Source organism: Phacochoerus africanus, chromosome 1 (genome assembly GCF_016906955.1).
Source record: "Phacochoerus africanus isolate WHEZ1 chromosome 1, ROS_Pafr_v1, whole genome shotgun sequence".
Taxonomy (NCBI): domain Eukaryota; kingdom Metazoa; phylum Chordata; class Mammalia; order Artiodactyla; family Suidae; genus Phacochoerus; species Phacochoerus africanus.
The window spans coordinates 106,725,462-106,747,357 of record NC_062544.1 but is presented as its reverse complement, the minus strand read 5'-3'; the positions used below and the strand labels follow the sequence as shown (position 1 = coordinate 106,747,357).

The 21,896-nt window shown below is 47.4% G+C and overlaps 2 protein-coding genes across 2 annotated transcripts; one reads left to right on the top strand and one right to left on the bottom strand.

Moving 5' to 3' along the window:
• Nucleotides 1–1,165: 1,165 nt before the first annotated feature.
• Nucleotides 1,166–19,008, bottom strand: ZNF662 (zinc finger protein 662). The gene is given in 10 exon segments (XM_047751745.1): nucleotides 1,166–1,957; nucleotides 1,959–2,159; nucleotides 2,161–2,328; nucleotides 2,330–2,401; nucleotides 2,403–2,467; nucleotides 6,946–7,059; nucleotides 7,988–8,114; nucleotides 9,661–9,987; nucleotides 17,984–18,136; nucleotides 18,970–19,008. Coding segments are annotated over 10 exon segments (1,848 nt in total). The 3' UTR covers nucleotides 1,166–1,375.
• A 579-nt stretch (nucleotides 19,009–19,587) lies between these two features.
• Nucleotides 19,588–21,657, top strand: LOC125122636 (5-beta-cholestane-3-alpha,7-alpha-diol 12-alpha-hydroxylase). Its single transcript, XM_047771217.1, has one exon. It carries the CDS (start codon nucleotides 20,007–20,009, stop codon nucleotides 21,510–21,512), a length of 1,506 nt encoding a protein of 501 aa, XP_047627173.1. The 5' UTR covers nucleotides 19,588–20,006; the 3' UTR covers nucleotides 21,513–21,657.
• The last annotated feature ends 239 nt before the right edge of the window (nucleotides 21,658–21,896 follow it).

Sequence of the window (21,896 nt, the reverse complement as noted above, 5' to 3'; positions counted from 1 at the left end):
AAAGTCTGGGAGAGAATTTAGGATACTGGTGTAATGATAGGGCTTGCAGCTATACAATATTTTATTAAAAACAAACAAACAAATAAAAAACCTCCTACTTGGTTTACATTTTCCCAGTCCCAGAGTACTCTCCTATAACACAAGGTGCTACCAGGTCTTCCAAGATTGCACAACCCAGACAACCACAACTGGGGTCCTTAAGTTTCTTGGTGACCTCAAGGAGGACCACAACTTCTGAGGAAGAGAAGGTCCTGGAGCTGACAATTTAACAGCAATACCATTATATCCAATATGATTTTAAGTGAGGTAGACTTATAAAAAGCAGTATTAATACTTGTGTGTGCATATATATATCTAAAAGGGAGAAGTAGAGGGAGAGAATATCCAGGAAGACACAGTAACAATGTATTGTCTCTAACGAGGCCTGGGAAGCAGGAATAACAAGGAAATTTACTTTTCACTGTTTTGAACTATTTCAACCCTTTTTTTTATCATGGACATGTTACAACTAGTCAAAAACAAATACATTTCAAAAGTTAAAAAAACAAAAGAAATGCAGTGTTGTTCCTTGAAGAGCCATGTAGCTGGACTAACAGGCATGAGACTATTACAAAAATATAAGAACACATAACTAAATACCCACTTGGGTGGTACTGATAACAAGTAAAACACGACGAGGGACATGTTCAACTGAATGAAAAGAAGAAAGGAAAGAAAACTTTTAGCCCAGGGCAACTTGAGCAAATAAAAATAGGCAGAAGCAGAAATATACACAGATACAGAACAGTGGATTCTGGAGGCCTGGTTCCAATCTCAATTCTAAGCTTTACTAGCTGAAGGAGTATTATACTTCTTTCAACCTCAGATTTCTCATTTGTAAGATAAAGATAAGAGTACCCTCCTTAGGAGTTCCCATCATGGCTCAGTGGAAACAAATCCAACTAGGAACCATGAGGTTGTGGGTTCAATCCCTAGCGTCACTCAGTGGGTTAAGGATCCGGCACTGCCGTGAGCTGTGGTGTAGGTCAAGATGCTGCTCAGATCCGAGTTGCTGTGGCTGTGGTGTAGGTCGGCAGCTGTAGCTCCGATTGGACCCCTACCCTGGGAACTTCCATATGCCTCAGGTGCAGCCCTAAAGAGGAAAAAAAAAAAAAAAAAAAAAAAAAGGCAAAAAGAGTACCCTTCTTATAGGGTTAAGAAAAGTTATTGAATGTATGTAAAACGGTTAGCACAGTGCCTGGACACAAAGTAAATGTTGCCTAGTATGAAGAGGGGTTGAACAGGGAGACTAGTCTCACTGGAATGCACAGTATCCATTCAGGAAAAAGGGGCAATACTGGCTATTACACTTACAGCAAAGTGGGTGACAGTCATCTCATTTTGTGGCTGGGGCTCCTGTAGCATAAGAATTATAAGCAAGTATCATCATTATGCTTTCGCTAATGGTCATGGGTGAGAGGTCTGACAGTGTAGGGTTTTTCTCTCTAGCATGGCGCCTCTGGTGAGTAATCAAAACAGAATTCTGACTGAAGGCCTTCCCACAGTCATTACATTTATAGGGTCTTTCCCCAGTGTGGACTCTCTGGTGACGAGTAAGGTGTGCCTTGCAAATGAAGCTTTTCCCACAGTCAATACATCCATGAGGCCTCTCTCCAGTGTGGACCCATTGGTGCTGAGCAAGATCAGAATTCCGCATGAAGCCTTTCCCACAGTCCTTACATTCATAAGGCTTCTCCCCAGTGTGGATTCCTTGATGTCGAAGAAGGACTGGTTTCCGAGTAAAACCCTTCCCACATTTCTTACATGTATATGGTTTCTCCCCAGTGTGGATTCGCTGATGTTGTGTAAGGCTTACATTCTGACTAAAGCGCTTCCCACATTCCTTACATTCAAAGCGTTTCTCTCCCGTATGAATTCTCTGGTGCCGAATCAAGTTTGACTTCCAAACGAAGGCTTTAAGCACATTCTTGACACACATATGGTTTCACTCCTGTATGAATCCTCTGATGTACGATGCAACGTGACCTAAAACTGAAAGTCTTCCCACATTCCTTGCATTCATAGACTTTCTCTCCATTATGAATTCTTTGATGTTGATCAAAGTCTTCGTTCTGATCAAAACACTGACCACATTCTTTACAGAGACAGAATACCTGCTCACATTAGGCTCTTCGGATGTGCAAGGCGGGTGTGAATATCAGCATCCTCTGAACACTCTTCTACTACCATCATCTCATCTTTGACAAACTCTTCCAGAATGCCACGTGTGGTGTTCCCCACACTTCCCCTAGTGGGGTAGTCAGGCCACCTCCCTAACCTGCTTTTCCTCCTCTTCACAGGTCTTTCCAAACCAGAATTTCTGGGAGCCACACCACTGGGGTCCACTTGATAGCACCATTGTGGTCCTGTACCTTCTCAAAAACGTCCCTCCTTCGGTATCCTCCTTTCCCATTCTTCAATACACCCTCTGAAAGAAGAAACAAGAGCTGATGCAAATGTCATCATTACCCATGACAGGTCACCAAATGGTATTAACATGTCCATTTTCTCCAAGTGCCATGCCTGTGTCTAAGTGGCCCTGAGCTAGCTGAAAAATGGCAAAACGGGGCTAATACACAGAAAGCAACCAAAATCACAAGGCAGAAACTAGACAGAGAGTCCCTGAGGGCTGAGGGCTCTGATTTCTAGCACCAGACCAAGCATAGGGTCAGCAGGTATGGGAGGCGAGGGAGTGCCCTTGGGAAATGGTTGAATTGAATCCAAGGGAGACAAGTTGGAATTCCTTCTAGGTAGTTCATTGAGAACTGGCCACCATTCAGAGCAGAGGACCTATTCAGAAATAAAGAATATGGGAATTCTCATCATGGCTCAGAGGTTAACAAACAACTAGTATCCATGAGAATGCAGGTTGGATCTCTGGCCTCACCCAGTGGGTTAAGGATTAGACATTGCTGTGAGATACGGTATAGGTCACAGACATGGCTCAGATCCCACATTGCTATTGCCATGGCTGTGGAGTAGGCCAGCAGCTGTACCTTTGATTAGACCCCTAGCCTGGGAACCTGCATATGCCATGGGTGCGGCCCTAAGAAGATAGATAGATAGATAGATAGATAGATAGATAGATAGATAGATAGATAGATAGATAAAATACGTTATAGCAGCCAGATAGATAGGGCCCTCTGTTCAGTTTGAGCATAGACACAAGACCTACCCAACTGTATTTAACTGAGCCTATCCAAATAAAAGCTGGAAGTTTAGAGTTTAAGTTTCCTCTTGATCAGTTGGTTGAGGTGGGGATTTTTAGAGGGCCTTTATTTGGAACATAAATCGTAAATGGAAGTAAAGGCAGAGGAAAATGTGTGGCTGGGAGAAAAGTGTTCATTTCCTTCTCTTTTACCAGTACCAAGGAGCCTTGGACCCTCTTCTTGCAGTTTCTGTTTCAGTGGCTCTTCCACCTGTTCAAGATGGGAGATCCCAGCCCACTTTAGAAATGGCTATCCTGCCAGGGTCAAGATACAAATAAGGCCGGCTCAGCTGGAGAAGAGGAGCCCATTGGGAAAGGAGCAGAGATGGAAGTGGTGGGGGAGAGTGAAGGTTGGTGGTAACTCGGATGAGGATGACCTGAAACTTGAGGGTAATAAGAATATAAAGGATAGGATACAGAGGTACAGGAAAGTTGCAATTCCATCAGGTCACCAGAGTACAAACACTTACCACTCATTTGAAAATGTCAAGAAGAAATAGGAAAGACTAAGGTCTCTTCTGCACCTAGGAGCTGAGCCTATTCACATAAAAAATGATCAGGAGTTCTCCGGTGGCTCAGCAGGTCAAGGACCTGGCACTGTCACTGCTATGGGCCAGGAACTACTAAATGCCATGGGTGCAACCAAAAAAAAAGAAATAAAAAGTATCAGGACAGGAGAGAACTGCAAAGAGTTCTTCCTGAGGCTCTGTTGGGAAACCACAATCTCTCACTTTCCTTCTTTGCTATTCATCTGTCTACTGCCTCCTCTTTCCACAAAAGATCAACAATGGGTCTCTCCAGGGCATCCATAAGAAATGGCCTCACAGCTTCATTCAGCAAATTCCACAAGTCACCTCCTACTCTAACATAAACAACTCTATTTACTAAGGTCCACTTAAAAATTCTTCCAACTTAGCTAAGATCTGTCTCTTGTAACTCTCATCCAAAGCTTCCTAAGAAACAGATCAATTCTGCAATTAGAAACAATGACCTTTTATGTTGCTGAGCCAAAGGACCGTATGTCTCGTTAGTATTCTCTAAGACAAAAGTGGACTTTGAGTAGGGACGTGAGTTCCAAGAAGGTCTGCTGCAGCTCAGGGAGGTGGGGTTTTGCTCAAGGAATAACTTAGCTATTAGCTTTCTGCCCAAAGCAGAGATGGGACATTCCCTTGAGCTGTGGGAAGAGCAGGTACTGAGATCTTGAGAGAATGAACAGTGCCCTGTAGTTGCCTCCCTAAATCCATTCTATCCCTCTCCCATTAGGGGGTAGCCACCCGTTGGGTGGGAATGATCCCAACTCCAACTCCCAGTATAGGTACCCGCTGAGCTAAACCCAGTAGGTCGTCCCATCCTACTCACTACATGATAGACCAGTTCAGAGGCCAGCAATGCAGGCCAAGTCAATCAGCAACGCAGTTCTTCCCTGGCTACAGTGACTGATTTAGAGCTGGCGAAAGACTTAAGACAGTGCATTAGAGCCATAACTGGGACCGTGATTCACGATGGTTAAAGCCTGCTCTGTTTCTCTTCCCAGGTATGAAGAAGCACAGTCCTGGTTACAACTAGCAATCACCTTACAACCACGAGAGAAGCAGACTGTAGACAAAAACCAACGTAAAACAAAAAGCCAAATAGGAGGAGACAGAGAAGAGAAGAGACTGAAATTTTGATCAAAACGTACCTGTAGCCCATTACCTATGAATTTCCCAATTCCACAAAATAATAAATTCCTCTTCGAGTTCCTGTCGTGGCTCAGTGGTTAACGAATCTGACTAGGAACCATGAGGTTGCAGGTTCGATCCCTGGCCTTGCTCAGTGGGTTAAGGATCCAGCATTGCCATGAGCTGTGGTGTAGGTCACCCACATTGCTGTGGCTCTGGCATAGGCCGGCAGCTACAGCTCTGATTAGACCCCTAGCCTGAGAACCTGCATATGCCATGGGAGCAGCCCTAGAAAAGACAAAACAACAACAATACAAAAAATTCCTTTTATTATTTAAGTCAGTTTGAGATGGGTTGCTACTTGCAATCAAGGGTATCCTAACATGGAAAGACTTCCAGACACAGCAAGAAACTGTGAGAAGGGAGAAGTTGAGGGCACAGTTCAAGCCGCACTATGCCCAAAGAAGAGCCTCTGTGGGAAGAAGATGAAATGGGGCCGGGAATGCAGTAAGAGAACACAGTCCTCAGGAGGAAGTTAGGAACAGGGAAGCCCTGTGTTGGGCCTAAATAAATGCCAGGGCTTTCCCACCAGAAAATCCCTAAGGAATAGGAACTATTTGGCTCAGGGTTATTTAGACTTCTTGATCTCTTGTTTTTTGTTTTTTCGGTCTTTTTAGGGCTGCTCCCACTGCATATGGAGGTTCCCAGGCTAGGGTCGAATCAGCTTCAGCTGCCGGCCTACACCACAGCCACAACAACTCTAGATCCGAACTATGTCTGCGATCTACCCCACAGCACATGGCAATACCAGATCCTTAACCCACTGAGCAAGGCCAAGGACTGAACCTGCAACCTCATGGCTCCTAGTCAGATTTGCTTCCACTGTGCCACAACGGGAACCCCAACACTTCCTGATTTCTAATGATAAAAATGGTCATGAGGAGTTCCCGCTGTGGTTCAGCACATTAAGGACCCAATACAGTCTCCATGAAGATGCAGGTTCAATCCATGGTCCTGGTCAATGGGTAATGGATCCAGCATTGCCGCAAGCTGAGGTGTAGATTGCAGACGCGGCTTTGGATCTCATGTTGCCATGCCTGTGGTGTGGGCCAGCAGCTGCAGCTCTGATTAAACCTCTACCCTGGGAACTTCCATATGCCACAGGTGCAGCCATTAAAAAAAAAAAAAAGGCCAAAGGGCAGTCAGAAAATTCTGTTGGGAGTTCCCGTCATGGCTCAGCAGAAACAAATGTGACTAGCATCCACAAGGACGTGGATTTGATCCCTGGCCTCACTCATGGGTTAAGGATCTCGCTCATGTGATGTAGGTCACAGACGTGGCTCGGATCCCGTGTTGCTGTGGCTGTGGTGTAGGCTGGCAGCCACAGCTGCAACTGGACCACTAGCCGAGGAACCTCCATATGCTGAGGGGGCAGCCCTAAAAAGACAAAAGACAAAAAAAAAAAAAAAGAAAAAGAAACTTCTGTTGGAAGATTATAAGCAGGCCAGGAAGGTAGAAAGACCACCCCAGATCAGAAAGAAAACAGAAAAATCATGGAGTAAAGGTAAATGGTGGCTGTGAAAAGAACGTGGAGATGGGAAGGAGGCAAAACAGGCATATGACAATGGCACTCAAAGGAGCCAGGATGAATAAAGCAAGGACTCAAGAACCATGGGGACACAGAGGAAAACAAGGAATCGCACTGGTGTCTATAGCACTAGGTGAAGAGAATCCATAACTACCACAGTTTAAAGATTAGACAAGCAGGAGTTCCCATTGTGGCTCAGCGGTTAACAAACCTGACTAGCACCAGTGAGGAGGCAGGTTCGATCCCTGGGCTCACTTAGTGGGTTAAGGATCTGGCATTGCCTACTGCAAGCTGTGGTGTAGGTCGCAGATGCGGCTCTGGCATGGCTGTGGCCGGGAACTTCCATGTGCCACAGGTGCAACCCCAAAAAGACAAAAAAATAAATAATAAAAGTAAAATAAAGATCATGACAAGGGAACTGGTCAAATGGTACGTGCGTCCTCACTCACCTGAGGAGATGCCCCTGGGGCCCTCTCCATCCAGAGGTCCCTCTGGGGCTGAGCTCCAGGGTGCTTCCCCTCGCTCCAGCAGGAAAATCAGAGCTGGTTTGGGAAATGGAAATGCTGCTTGACAGGAAAGAATGAGACAGGCAGGTGAGCAGGTGACACTGAGCAATCCCAGAGCTCCTCCCAGGCCTATATCTTCAGGGGCTGGAACGGAAGAAGGGAAATTACTAGAGAGAACAAGAAAAGGAAGTCCGGGCAAAGGGGCAGAAGAACTCGGGAGAGGGGCCCCAAGGCTTTCAAAGGTCAGGAAGCAGAGAGGGAGAGAGGTATTCAGTAACTGTGAGTGAGAAGAGAGACGACTTCACTGGTTGAGGAGCTGAGCTTTCTGGTGCTCTGCCTCTCTGAGAATCTCAGGTTCAGACATGTGCATGAAGATGCTTGGTATTGGGCCAGGTCTCCCAAACTGAGGCTATGGGGAACAGAGGGCTCAGTGAGCCACCAGAAATCTTCTCACTTTCCCCTGTAACCACAGCACATGGGTTAGGAGGCCAGAAGTTGTCAGCCAGGAGCAAGGAAGCCCTACGTGAGGCCCGAATTGATACCAGGACTTCCTACTTCCCAGCAACCACTAAGGCTGGGTCTTTAAGAATCCAAGAGCCTGGAGTTCCCGTCGTGGCTCAGTGGTTAATGAATCTGACTAGGAACCATGAGGTTGCAGGTTTGATCCCTGGCCTCGCTCACTGGGTTAAGGATCCGGCGTGGCTGTGAGCTCTGGTCGCAGACACAGCTCGGATCCCCCATTGCTGTGACTCTGGCGTAGGCTGGTGGCTACAGCTCCAATTGGACCCCTAGCCTGGGAACCTCCATATGCTGAGGGTGCATCCCTAGAAAAGGCAGAAAGACAAAACAAAAAACAAAAAAAAACAAGAATTCAAGAGCCTGAAGTTGCCACTCAGCTGAGGGTTATCAAAGACTCCTGAGCCTCTGAAGGAGAAGACAAGACATCTGAAGGGCAGAGGCAGAGTCCAAACGGAAAACCCCTTACCGAGGGAAGCCACAGCTGCATAGTTCTCCAGCATCACCTCCCTGTACAGGGCCCTCTGAGCAGGGGCCAGGCTGGTCCATTCATTCTCGGAGAAGAAGATGGCCACATCCTCGAAGGTCACTGATTCCTGAAACAGCATCTGTTTAAAATGCCCTAGGACAACCACAGGACCCAGGCCTAGAGTCACAGTAGACCAGGCACTAAGAGGTATTGGAGAGGATGCCCTATCCATTTCTGCATTCTAAATGGCTAAGGGAACTCTCAGCAGACTTTCACCTACTTACAAAGATATAATGGATCAGCCAACAATCTCAGGTCCCTTCACCTTTACTTCAGCAAACAACCTCTTATCTTTTACGAGGCTCTGCAAGTCTTCCCTTTTCACTCCCATAGGTGCTCTAGGTGCCCCTTTCTCCACCATGTGTCCTCATTCAAAGGTTACCAACCCTTGATAACAGGAGCAACTACCATTTATGGAGCCTGTGCCAAGTCCTCTGCATACACTACTTGGTGTATGCCGCACAGCCTATAGGAGGATACTAATCCATTTAATAGAAACCGAGGCTCAGAGATTTACCTCCCCCGAGTTACAGAGCTAAGACAGAACTCAGGCCTGTTTGACTCAATGGTTCTTACCTACTATGGCACACTGCCTTCTACCCTCATTCCCGCCACCAATGCCGCCCCCGGGTAGGACTCTTGCTCTTCCCTCCCTCCCCGTCACTGCCACCTCAGTACACTCAGGCTGTTGCAGAGGCTGTACTTAACAGGGCAGAGCCCAACTGTGACTATTCTCTGCCCTCCCCAACCTCAACACGCTGACACATCCACCCTACTCTCTCTTCCCCATATCCCAGGTCCCTTTTTCCGTATCTCTGGGAACCCTAGCTTCTGCACCTTTTCTTTCCTCTTCTTACTCTCTTAGAAAACACAAACTGTGGTTATAGAGCCATCAAGACTTCTAATTCCCAGCCTCTGCTTCATTCAGGATCTCAATCTCCATACTCTGGAGGAGCCACTTCTGATCCATTTCACATCAGTCCTTGCCCTACAAAGTTCTCCCCTTTCTCTGCCCTCCACCCCAACTTACCCAGAACTCCAAGGTTCAAAGTCTTTGGCAGGCTCACCTTTGCACACCTAAAAAGCCCAAATCTTCTGCACTGCCAATAATTCCAGTCACCATTCAGGGACCCAGTTTACTCCCCAAGGATCATCTCCTGCAAGACCACCCTCATTCTCTACCCTGTCTACATCCCTTAGGAAACCAAACCCCTTCCTTGTCCATATCCGTGCCCTTGCACCTGCAGTGCCCCTTGCCTGACAATCCAGCTCCTTCCTCCCACGCCTGCAAGTTCACGTTCATCTCAAGATACACCTCAAACAAAATCAGCTCTGCAAAACCAGTCATGGAAATTCTAGCCGTTAGTTGTCACGCACAGCGCTCTGTGAACACCTCTGCCCCAGCTCTGGCTCATGCCTGTCCATCTGCACGTGTGCTTCCCCTGCCGCCGCAAATCTGGGGGGATGTCGAATCCACTCCGTCCCTGGCCAGTTCTTCCAGGCCCTCAACTCTGAGCAGTACCCAGATTACCTGGTCGCCGCACTGTCCCCTCTCAGCCCCTAGAGCCCAGGGCAGAGACGAGCCAGCTTCGAGGCGCCGGCCCTGCACTCACCAGGCGCGCCTGAGCTGGCGTGGATTGTCCCGGTAGCAGCTGGAGCGCAGGGCCAAAACAGGTCCCGCACGCCAGGGCCACGGCCACCCTCCGGGGAAGCGAGCGCGCGCCGGGCCCGACCCTGGGCTGCCTGGGGTCGAGGAGGGACACTCCGGGCCCGAACGGGCCTGACTTAGCGGCCCCACGCCAGGGAGCCGCAAAAGCAAGACCCAGCGTCCACTCCTCGCCGGACCCGCCAGCCCCATGCCCAGCTCCGTGCGCCCTGCGTAGGCCAGATCTCTGCGCGGAAGAGGTGGAGGCTGTAGCCCTCTTACAATTCTGGCTACTCTAGGGCGGGTGGAGGGCTTCTGCATCTCTATGGTCCTCCCTTCTCGCCTAGCAAAGGAGGGCGAGGAGAGTGGTCCAGCTCTGCCAGAGATACCGACTGCTGCCGGCGCGGCCGCGTTAAAAGATGGCCGGGAGACAGGGCGTGGCTTTGGGGGAGACTTCTGCTGGAAGTCCTTCCTGGCCCTTTTCTTCCCACGAGCCACCCTTCTCCACCTCTTTGCACCTTGTAGAATGGAGGCTGATATAAGACAGCAATACTTCACTTAACTATGCCTGCCTCCCTCTACGAGAGGGAGAGAGATTACATCATTGATCTGTTCATCTTTGTGCCTCTAACATCTGCCCAGCATCTAGCACCTTTTAGGGCCCAATTTCTTTTAAATGCTATTGAATGTTTGTTGAATAAAATGATGCTTAAGTGTTGAAAGTTGTTCAGTTGAAGAAAGTAAGGCCCAAACTGAAAAATGACTTACTAACATCACATAGAATGTCAGGAAGTAAAGCTTTTAAAGAAAGTTGTGAGGGGTTCCTGACATGGCTCAGGGGTTAAGGAACCCAACTAGAATCCATGAGGACCCAGGTTCTATCTTTGGCCTTGCTCTCTGGGTTAAGGATCCCGCCTTGCAGTGAGCTATGTTGTACGTCACAGCCACGGCTCAGATCTGGTGTTGCTGTGGCCATGGTATAGACCCGTGGCTATAACTCCAATTCGACCCCTAGCCTGGTAACCTCCAAATGCCAGGAGAGCAGCCCTAAAAAGACAAAAAAAAAAAAGTTGTGAATATAAAAGGAGACCTCCCAAATGAGAACAAGAAATGGCTATTTATTCAGAGCTTGCTATAGCAAAGGAGTCAGCCACCATCACTTGCATTTGGCCGAGACTCTAAGTTAGGCAGAGAAGTGGGAAAGCTTTACAGTAGAAAAAAAAAGCAAAGGTTTCAGGAATGCTATGGTTAAAGACTGTTGGTATGGGGGCTTACTAGAAGCAAAGCATCTTATGTAATTGGTTGGAGAGCATTAATCGTTTGACCCCTTGGGCTGGTCACTGCAGACAACACTGAAATGGCTTCTGCAGATGGTGGGTCAGAGTTCTTATCTTTCCATATGGTCTGGCCATTGTAGGAAGATGTTTCTTCATAGGAATTCAGGTCTACAGGCTCAGATGCCTTATGGTTTCCCCAGGTACTGAGGGCTGACAGATACTGTACCTGTGAAAAAAATCACAGAGCAAAGGAGACCTCAGATGAACTCCCAGGTTTGTTGGTTTGTTTCTAAGAGCATACTGGAGTAGCTCATAAATGGTCACTAGTTGGTAGTTTGTGACAGCTGAGAAGGAAGCAGACTCTTAACTTGGGGAAGATCACCGGGAAGGTTAGGCATGCAATAAATTCTCCCATTATTTTCTTTCTTTTTTTTTTTTTTTTTGGTCTTTTTAGGGCCACACCCATGGCACATGAGGGGTCCCAGGCTAGGGGTCCAATCAGAGTTGTAGCCACTGGCCTATGCCAGAGCCACAGCAATGCCAGCTCTAAGCCATGTCTGTGATCTACACCACAGCTCACGGCAATACCAGATCCTTAACCCACCGAGCAAGGCCAGGGATCGAACCCGCAACCTCATTGTTCCTAGTCGGATTTGTTTCCACTGCACCACAATGGGAACTCCTCCCAAGATTTTCTTTGGGACCAGATGGAGAAAACTGAACTGGTGACAAAACAACTGTTTTAGCCCAGAACAAGGAGCTCTCAGACACCTAAGATAGGGTCCACCAGGAAAAAATAAAGGTGTCTTATGGCTATAACCAGTGTCTTGGTCAAAAATGCATAGAAAACTAAAGAGAAGAGGAATAGTTGATCACATTTAACAATATCTTTTTACTCTCTCCATTGTTCTGTCAAACACAGAGGAGCAGGTGAGGTCAAGGCCAAATTGTAACTGATTTGGCCAGTAAGGGAGCCATTTTGAGACTCCAACTCTTAACCTCTTGGAGCTCCAAAGGTTAAACACTCAACATAGTTTGAGTGGATGTTTGATCCCTGGTCTTGATCAGTGGGTTAAGGATCCGGCTTTGACACAAGCTTTGGCTCTGGTCGCAAATGCAGTGTAGGTTGCAGAGGCAGCTTGGATCTGATGTTGCCATGACTGTGTCATAGGCTGGCAGCTGCAGCTCCAATACAACCCCTAGCCTGGTAACTTCCATATGCCGCAGGTGTAGTCCTGAAAAAAAAAAAAAAAAAAAAGAAAGAAAGAAAAAGATTCACACAATGTACTACTTACATAAACGATAAAAGAAAGAGTAGCCAAACATCTCAGTTTCCCAGGAACTTGTCCCACACACCAAAAGCAATGACATGGTAACAAAGGGGGGCTGAATGACTACAACATGAGTTGTGGGATACACCTTGCTAAGAAGCCAGTTTTATTTTGTTTTATTTTACTTTATTCTTCAACCATGCCCAGAGCATGTGAAAGTTCCCAGGCCAGAGATCGAGCCCCAGCCACAGCAGTGACAATGCTGGATCCTTCACTACTAGGCTTCAAGAGAACTCTGAGGAGCCAATTTTATTTTATTTTATTTATTTAATTTTTTTTTTTGTCTTTTTGCCTTTTCTAGGGCAGTTTCCACGGCATATGGAGGTTCCCAGGCTAGGGGTCTAATCAGAGCTGTAGCCACTGGCCTAGGCCAGAGCCACAGCAACACAGGATCCGAGCCACATCTGCAACCTACACCACAGCTCATGTCAACGCCAGATCCTTAACCCACTGAGCAAGGCCAGAGACTGAATCCGCAACCTCATGGTTCCTAGTCGGATTCGTTAACCACTGTGCCACGATGGGAACTCCTAAGGAGCCAATTTTAGACTGCAGTTAAACAGTGTTATAGTCTGCAGTTATAACCTGAGGAGAGTGGGGGCAGAAAGCCTCATATTGCAACAGAACCTGGGATGCACTAAGAAACTCTCATGACAACCTCTAACAAGGATAGGAACAGAAGTGGGAGATGGCCTCAATAGCTTGTAAAGCTCTGCTCATCCTCTCATGTTCTGGAAGGATCACAGGTGATCTGCCAAGACTCAGATGAGCTGTATGTAGTTCAAGCCTTTCCTGAATGGCCTATATAAATGTGTGTGGAACTGGCAGGGCACCATGGTAGAGCTATTCCCTACAACTTTACCTCCCTTCTCACACCTTCTCACACGTAAAGGATTCTCAGGTGGCATAGATCCCCATGTAGGTCATCAGATACTCTCATTAACTGTACAGACAGAGGCTTGGGCCAAATCAATTCCATCTATTTGGCTTAGGCAACACTGGATAAGAGTGACCAAGATTATGATTCACAGCAGTGTAGCCAGGCTCATTGGAGGACAGGCCAGTCAGGCTCCACAGCCAGAGCCAAGCCAGCTAAACATGTTTTTAAGCTAGGTGAGGCCAGAGGCGTGGGCAATGGCCCATACCCCACATAAACAAGCCAGCAAGAAAAACAGAGCAATAAAATTGCACATCATCATTCATGCCAGGAGATCTAGAACAATCAGTGATCTGTGGAAAATGTACAAAAGGGCCCAAGAATAATAGGATGAGGCTAAAGAGAATAATGTTAATGTTGAGGAAGTTAGTCTTGTCCTGTTGTCGCTTGGTGAGGCTGTTCCTTTCTGAAGTCAGTGGCTGTTGGGAAGAGGCTGAGAGATTTTAAAATAGGATCATCTGGAGTTCCCATCGTGGCGCAGTGGTTAACGAACCCGACTAGCAACCATGAGGTTGCAGGTTCGATCCTTGCCCTTGCTCAGTGGGTTAACGATCCGGCGTTGCCGTGAGCTGTGGTGTAGGTTGCAGACGCGGCTCGGATCCCGAGTTGCTGTGGCTCTGGCCTAGGCCGGTGGCTACAGCTCTGATTCAACCCCTAGCCTGGGAACCTCCATATGCCGCGAGAGCGGCCCAAGAAAATGGCAAAAAGACAAAAATAAATAAATAAATAAATAAAATAGGATCATCTGCTGGCCAGTAGCCAAACTGAGGGTGGTGGCAAAAGCATGGGTTAAATTGGCCAGATATCCCACAGAAGCTGTGATAGGTTAATGATCCGTCCCTCTGCCCCCTGATTTCCCAGAGTCTATAAGGCATTCTGTTCCTAAGCAGGGTTGTTCTTCTCCTTCCATAGCCACAGGATCACTATGACCAGCCTCTGCAGTAACCACTTCACCTTCTCCCCACTCCTCCTGTGTCTTCCCACACTATATCCTGACTCGTCCCTAGTTAGCTCAGGAGTTCCTTTCTTTTTTCTTTTTCTTTTTTGGCTGCCCCACTGGCATATGAAGTTCTGAGGCCAGGAATCAGGGCCGGAGATCAGATCCAAAACCTACAGTGCAGCTGCAGCAAACACTGGATTCTTTAAGCCACCGTGCCAGGCTAGGGATGGAATCTGCGTCCCGGCAGCGCAGAGATGCTGCCGATCCCACTGCACCACAGCAGGAACTCAGAAGTTCCTTTCTTACATAACGTACAACACCCTAGCCCTAGATCTCCCACCCTCTGACATGGGAGCCATGCCAAGACCACCTTAGCAGTTATTGCCTCAAAATTCATGATCATTATAAGCATCATCTATAATTACCCAAATCCAGCAAGCACAGCTGAATGGCCAAAATGATAACAACACAAACTGGATTTCAGCCTTCTAGCCCCTGGCTCTTCTTTCCTACTTGCAAATTCTAGTAGTTCAATTTTCCAGATAGGCATGAGAGGGAAAAAAAATAGAGGCAGAAGGATAAATTATGTGGTTTGGGTTTCCTGCAGCCACTTGGGGCATTCTCCCACTCCTGAACCTCATGTTTAGATTTTTATTTAAATGGGAGGTACTCGTTTAGGTAACTGTCAAATTTAGAGCCCAGACTGCCTTAAATTGTACACCACTGAGGGCTGTTTGGTTGTCCAATTCTTTTTCAGCTTTTCTTTAGGAGTTTATCTTCTCTTTCAACAGCACTTGCTTCTTCAGGCATGAAAGGTCCAATGTCCCAGGTGACACAGGACATGAAAGGTCCAATGTTCCAGGTAACTGTCCATTGTTGGTATTTTTAGCTATAAAGTGGCACTGCTGTCTGCTTGAGTGTATTTGGTGAGTCCAAGTATGTAACACAGGCCACCTTAGAGTCCTTGAGTACTCACCTACATCTGCTGTGTGGATGAGGACGGCAGTGCCATACCCTAAAAATGTGTCTATTGCATTCCATGCCCAGCGGTACCCTCAACAGGAAAACAGGAAGTCTATATACTCTACTTGCCAGTACCCCTAGTTAAGTGGCCCAGAATTCCCTTTGCCACTCAACTGTGTGGCTGGCAGTCCAGTCACATTTGTCAGGCTGCTGCATTCTTCCTTCCATCATGATGTTCCAAGATTCCTTCTTTTATTGTTTCCTTTCTGTTCATGGAACTTCCTTTAGCCATCATTTTAAGGTAGGTGTGCTAGTGACAATTCTCTTAATTTTCCTTAATTTTCTCTTAATTTTCCTTAATTTTCTCTTAATTTTCCTTAATTTTCTCTTAATTTTCCTTAATTTTCTCTTAATTTTCCTTAATTTTCTCTTAATTTTCCTTCATCTGAGAACATCTTGATTTTACCTTCATTTCTGAAGAATATTTTCACTGAGAGAGAATTCGGGCTTGAGAGTTCTTTTCTTTCATCATTTGCAGAATTTTGTGCCACTTTCATATGGTTTCTGCTAAAAACAATCCACTGTCATTCAAAGTCTTTCTCTATAGGTAGTATGTTGTTTTGTTTCTCTCTAGCTGCTTTCAAAACATTTCCCTTATCTTCACCTTTTTTTTTTTTCTTTTCTTTAGGGCCACATCCATGGCCTATGGAAAGTCCCAGGCTAGGGGTCAAATCAGAGTTACAGCTGCTGGCCTACACCACGGCCACAGAAACTCGGGATCCTAGCCATGTCTGCGAACTACAGCACAGTTCATGTCAACACCAGATCCTCAACCCACTGAGCAAGGCCAGGAATAGAACCTGAATCCTCATGAATACTAGTCGGATTCATTTCTGCTGTGCCACAACGGGAACTTCCACATTTTTGAAGTTTGATTATGATGTCTCTGGACTTGAATTTCTTTGGGTTTATCCTGTTAGGGATTTGTACAGCTAATTTTGATGAAATTGTTGCCAGCAATATCATAAAGATTCCCCTCAAGGTTTTCTTCTAGGGGTTCTATAGCTCTAACCCCTAAGTTTAGGTCTTTGATACATTTTTAGTTAATTTTTATATGTCGTGTAAGGTAATTTCATTCTTTTGCATGTGCTATCCAGTTTTCCTAGTTTGTCGAAATGGGGTCCTTTCCCCCTGAATGGTCTTAGCATCCTTACTGAAAATCAGTTGACCATACATGTGAGGGTTTACTTCTGCATTCTCTATTATATTCCTTCCGTCTATAGGTCTGTCCTTTTGCCAGTGCCATGATGTTTTATTTACTATAGCTTTGTAATAAAGTTCAAAGTCAGGAGGAGTGAGTATTCCAACTTCATTCTTTTTCAAGATTATTTTGGCTATTCAGGGTCCCTTGAAATTCCACATGAATCTAAGGATCAGCATGTCCATTTCTTTGAAAAAAGCTGTTGGAATTTTGATAGGAGCTGTGTTGAATCTATAGATCACTGTGGGTGGTATTGACATCTTAACATTGGTACATCTTCCTATCCATGAACATGGAATGTCCTTGCACTTATGTAAGTCTAATTCCTTTTAGCAATGTTTTGTATTTTCAGCATACAAGTCTATCACCAACTTGGTTAGATTTATTCCTAAGTTTTTAATAATTTTAGATGCTATTCAAACAAAATTGCAAGAATTTCCTTTTTGTATTGTTCACTGCTGGTGTACAAAAACACAACTGATTTTTATGTTGATCTTCTACTCTGCAACGTTGCTTCCTTTATTAACTCTAGTAGTCCTCAGATGGATTCTTTGGGATTTTCTATATACAGGATCATGTCATCTGTGAGTAGAGATAGTTTTATCCCTTCCTTTACAATTTAGATGCATTTTATTTATTTTCCTTATCTAATAACTCTGGCTGGAACTTCCAAGTGCTATGGAAAAGTTTCCTTCTCTTCCTGGAAAAAAGAAACTTTGAAAGCTAGGAAGGAAAGGAGCCATAAATAAGCCCAGCTCTAAATTAAATTAGACTACTTTTTTTTTCTTTTCAGGGCCACACCTATGGCATATGGAAGTTCCCAGGCTAGGTCTCAAGTCAGAGCTGCAGCTGCCAGCCTATACCACAGCCACAGCAACCCCAGATCCGAGCCCCATCTGCCACCTACACCGCAGCTCACCAGTAACTCCAGATCCTTAACCCACCGAGTGAGGCAAGGGATGGAACCCTCATCCTCATGGATCCCAGTCAGGTTTGTTACCACTGAGCCACAGCCAGGAACTCCAAGACTACTCTCTGATCTAAAGGCAGAATGAAATAATTTCTCCCCTGCATCTTCATTTCACAGGTATTGCTACTGATTTCTGGGGGTAAGGCAGTGGGCAGGAAGTGGCTAGCACTGGAATCGATATCATCTAGAATTGGAACAGAAGGCAAACAGTATTCAAGGGATAGCCAGTGCATCCGGACTAGAGAATGCCCAGAGGAACCACAGCAGGTAAACAGAGCCCTTGGGTTGGTGTGCAGTTGCTTAAAATGCTAGGCCATGTATGGAATGAAAAGACCTCTGACGGAACCAGAAACCCACTTGAATCCTGTCTAAAGAACTCAACCCACGCTCCTGCCCCTCGTGGAATGTGCAGATGAGGCAAGCAATAAAGGAGCACAAAAAAAATGTTGAAAGATAACAGAAACAACACTCCAGCCAGGCTTATGAAACGACATTTCTCAGGAATGTGCTCGGAAGTGGCGGCTTCTGTTCAGCCCACGCGTGGGAAGCAGCAGCAGTGGGAGGGAAGGAGAGAGCCCTCTCCAAAAGCCTTCCCCCTGCCCACCCCCTTACTGTTGACTCCGAAAATGAATTCACAGACACACAGCCCTCAGGGTGAGGCACCACGGATCGACAGACAGAGGGCGCCTCAGCCCTGGCGGCCGCCAGTGGCTCCTGCCTAAAAGCATCCTCGCAGAGGAGGAGCTGATGACAGAAACTCGGTATCTGCTCAAGAATAGGGAAGAACTGGGAGTTTGGGGTTAATAGATACAGACTTTTGCCTTCGGAATGGATTAGAAATGAGATCCTGCTGGGTAGCCCTGGGAGCTATGTCCAGTCACTTATAATGGAGCATGATAATGTGAGAAAAAAGAATGTATACATGTATGTGTAACTGTGTCACCATGCTGTACAGTAGAAAAAAAAATGAAAGGTTAAAAAAATAAAAAGAACGAGGAAGAAGGTGGTCTTCTCCCCACCCCCCACTTTTCCTTTGATTATAAAACTACATCGCACTAAATTCTCAGGCACTTGCTTGCCTGCCCACTTGTATCTCTCACAAGGGTCCTACACTAATAAACTCTTTCCTGTCACTGCCTCTCCCTGAATTCTTTCTGCTCTGAGACAGAAGAATCTATGCTCTACCAGGCCCCAAAACATGTTCTGAGGTTTCACTAGGGCTGGGGAGAGCTGAGTACTTGCTGTGGTTGCTCTGAGCAATCAGAGGGAACGTTGTGGAGACAGAGTGTGGATGTTTTGGCTTCCTGCTGGGAGGAGCTGTGCAAGGCAAAGGGGGCTCACTCAAGGTGGCATGCAGAAATCTTATGGTTGCCTGAGGAGACAAAGTCCCTGTTTGTGGGCTATTTAAGAAGTTAAAGAGTAACTTGTGGGCTATCAGAACTAGTTGCATTGAGTCTGAACCTTACCTATTGCAACAATGGGCCAGGCTGCTTGACTAAAGCCTTAGAGTCAAGGGCACAGCTTTCTCCTTCTTGGGCCTGCTGGCAGGGACCTGGCCTGACACCTCACAGAGGGCCCCCAGCAATTAGTCAACTCACCTCAACCAAGCTGGGACAGCTGTCAGAAACAGTCCCCATTTGGAGTTCCTGCCATGGCTCAGTGGTTAACAAACCTGACTAGTATCCATGAGGATAAGGGTTCAATCCCTGGCCTTGCTCAGTGGGTTAAGGATCCAGCGTTGCCATTAGCTGTGGTATAGGTCGCAGACGAGGCTCAGATCCAGCATTGCTATGGCTGTGGTGTGGGCCGGCAGCTACAGATCTGACTTGATCCCTAGCCTGGGACCCTCCATATGCCGTGGGTACAGCCCTAAAAAGACAGACAGACAGACAGACAGACAGAAAGAAAAAGAAAGGAGAGGAAAGGAAAGGAAAAGGAAAGAAAAGAAAAGAGAAAAGAAAAGAAAAAGCCCTTACTATACTGTGAACCTAGATCCTCATTGTGAAATAAAGCCCTTGGTTTGAAATCCCTATCATCTCTGACATTTCATAATTCCTAGATTCCCAGTCTGTACTTCTTGATAGAGAATTGTGCAAGCCAATGGGTAAGAGGCTCTGAGACTGAAATCTGAGCCTGTGCTTGAAGAGTCCTTTGCCTGGAAGTTTCTGTGGGTCTTTTAAAAATGAGGGGGTGGTGAAACTTCAATAAGTGCTTAGTGCATTTTTGCTGAATGAGCAAGCTAATGAATATGGGAATTCATGAGTCAGTAAAGGAGTTGATAGTCAATAACTCATGAGGTAAAGGTGATATCAAGGAAAGCTTTGTAGAGAAGATGCTGGAGATGGGTCTGAAGAGGTCAGAACAAAGCCTGAAGCTGGTGAGGAGGCTGTGACCATAGCTAGAGGCTTCTTTCTGGGCAGCTTCCTGGTCCCACCTCCTCCCACATGACCAGGTCCTAAAAAAATTCAAGGGCACATTCTGCTCCCAGTTACTATCTCGCTAGGGTTATTTACTGTAACTTGCAGTCACAGGGCAAGGTCCAGGTGGACAGACCTTTCTGTCTCCAAGGCCTCCCAAAAGCTCTCTGGCACCCAGAGAACAGTGTGTGAAGAACTCACCCTGGAAGAGGACAGCTATGGTGCTCTGGGGTCCAGTGCTGGGAGTCCTGCTGGTGGCCACTGTGGGATACCTGTGCCTGCAGGGGCTGCTCCGGCAACGAAGACCTGAGGAGCCCCCTCTGGATAAGGGTTCCGTGCCCTGGCTGGGTCATGCCATGACTTTCCGGAAGAATATGTTGGAATTCCTGAAGCACATGTGGGCCAGACACGGGGACATATTCACTGTGCAGCTAGGCGGCCAGTACTTCACCTTTGTCATGGACCCTCTTTCCTTTGGCCCCATCCTCAAGGATGCGAAGAGAAAACTAGACTTTGTGGAGTATGCAGAAAAACTGGTGCTGAAGGTATTTGGCTACCGCTCCATGCAGGGAGACCACCGGATGATACACTCAGCCAGCACCAAGCACCTCATGGGTGACGGCTTGGAGGAGCTCAACAAAGCCATGCTGGACAACCTGTCCTTGGTTATGCTGGGGCCCAAGGGCCCTAGTCCGGATGCCAGTTGCTGGCGTGAGGATGGCCTCTTTCACTTCTGCTATGACATCCTGTTCAAGGCCGGCTACCTGAGCTTGTTTGGCCGCACAAAAGACAAGGAGCAGGACCTGCTGCAGGCGGAGAAGTTATTCATGCAGTTCCGCAAGTTCGACTGCATGTTCCCCAGGTTTGTCTACTCTCTGCTGGGCCCACGGGAGTGGCTGGAAGTGGGCCGGCTCCAGTGTCTCTTCCACAAGATGCTCTCTGTGGAACACAGCTTGGAGAAGCACGGCATAAGCAGCTGGATCACCGATATGCTTCAGTTTCTGAGGGAGCAGGGAGTAGCCCCAGCCATGCAGGACAAGTTCAACTTCATGATGCTCTGGGCCTCCCAGGGTAACACAGGGCCTACCACTTTCTGGGCCCTCTTGTTCCTCCTGAAGCACCCAGAGGCCATGCGGGCGGTGAGGGAGGAGGCCACCCGGGTCCTGGGGGAAGCCAGGCTGGAGGACAAGCAGTCCTTCGATTTAGAGGTCAGTGCACTGAATCACATGCCAGTGCTGGACAGCGTGATGGAGGAGACACTGCGGCTGGGGGCCGCGCCCACCCTCCTCAGGGTGGTGAACAGTGATCAGATCCTAAAGATGGCCAGTGGGCAGGAATACCGGCTCCGTCATGGAGACATCCTGGCCCTCTTCCCTTATCTCTCGGTGCACATGGACCCTGACATCCACCCCGAGCCCACCACCTTCAAGTACGATCGCTTCCTCACGCCCAGCGGCAGCCGAAAAGTAAACTTCTACAAGGCAGGCAAGAAGATCCACCACTATACTATGCCATGGGGCTCGGGCATCTCCATCTGCCCTGGGAGGTTCTTTGCCCTCACCGAGATGAAGCTCTTTGTGCTGCTCATGGTCACACACTTTGACCTGGAGCTGGTGGACCCGGACACGCCTGTGCCACCCGTGGACCCCCAGCGCTGGGGCTTTGGCACCATGCAGCCCAGCTACGAGGTGCGCTTCCGCTACCGCCTGCGGCCCACAGAGTGAGTTCTGTCCAGGCGGCCGCAGGCTGGCCCCGTGCTCCCTTGGGATCTCCACCTCTGCTGCCCCTCTGAAACCTCAGGCCCCACTGACCACCCCTTCCTCTTTCCTGCATGCCCTCCCTGCTCTTTGGCCTCCTTCCAATCACCTCCCAGGCTTATCCTCTCTTTTTTTTTTAAATTTTTATTTTTACTTTTTTTTGGCTTTTTAGGGCTGCACCCAGGGCATGCGGAGTTTCCCAGGCTAGGGGTCAAATCAGAGCTACAGCTGCTGGCCTATGCCACAGCCACGGCAACGCAGGATCCTTAACCCACTGAGTGAGGCCAGGGATTGAACCCACAGCCTCAAGTTTCCTAGTTGGATTTGCTTCCGCTGCGCCACAACAGGAAC

What these genes read in the sequence shown, in the direction of transcription:
- LOC125122636 (XM_047771217.1), top strand. Translation starts at nt 20,007, where the DNA reads ATGGTGCTCTGGGGTCCAGTGCTGGGAGTCCTGCTGGTGGCCACTGTG.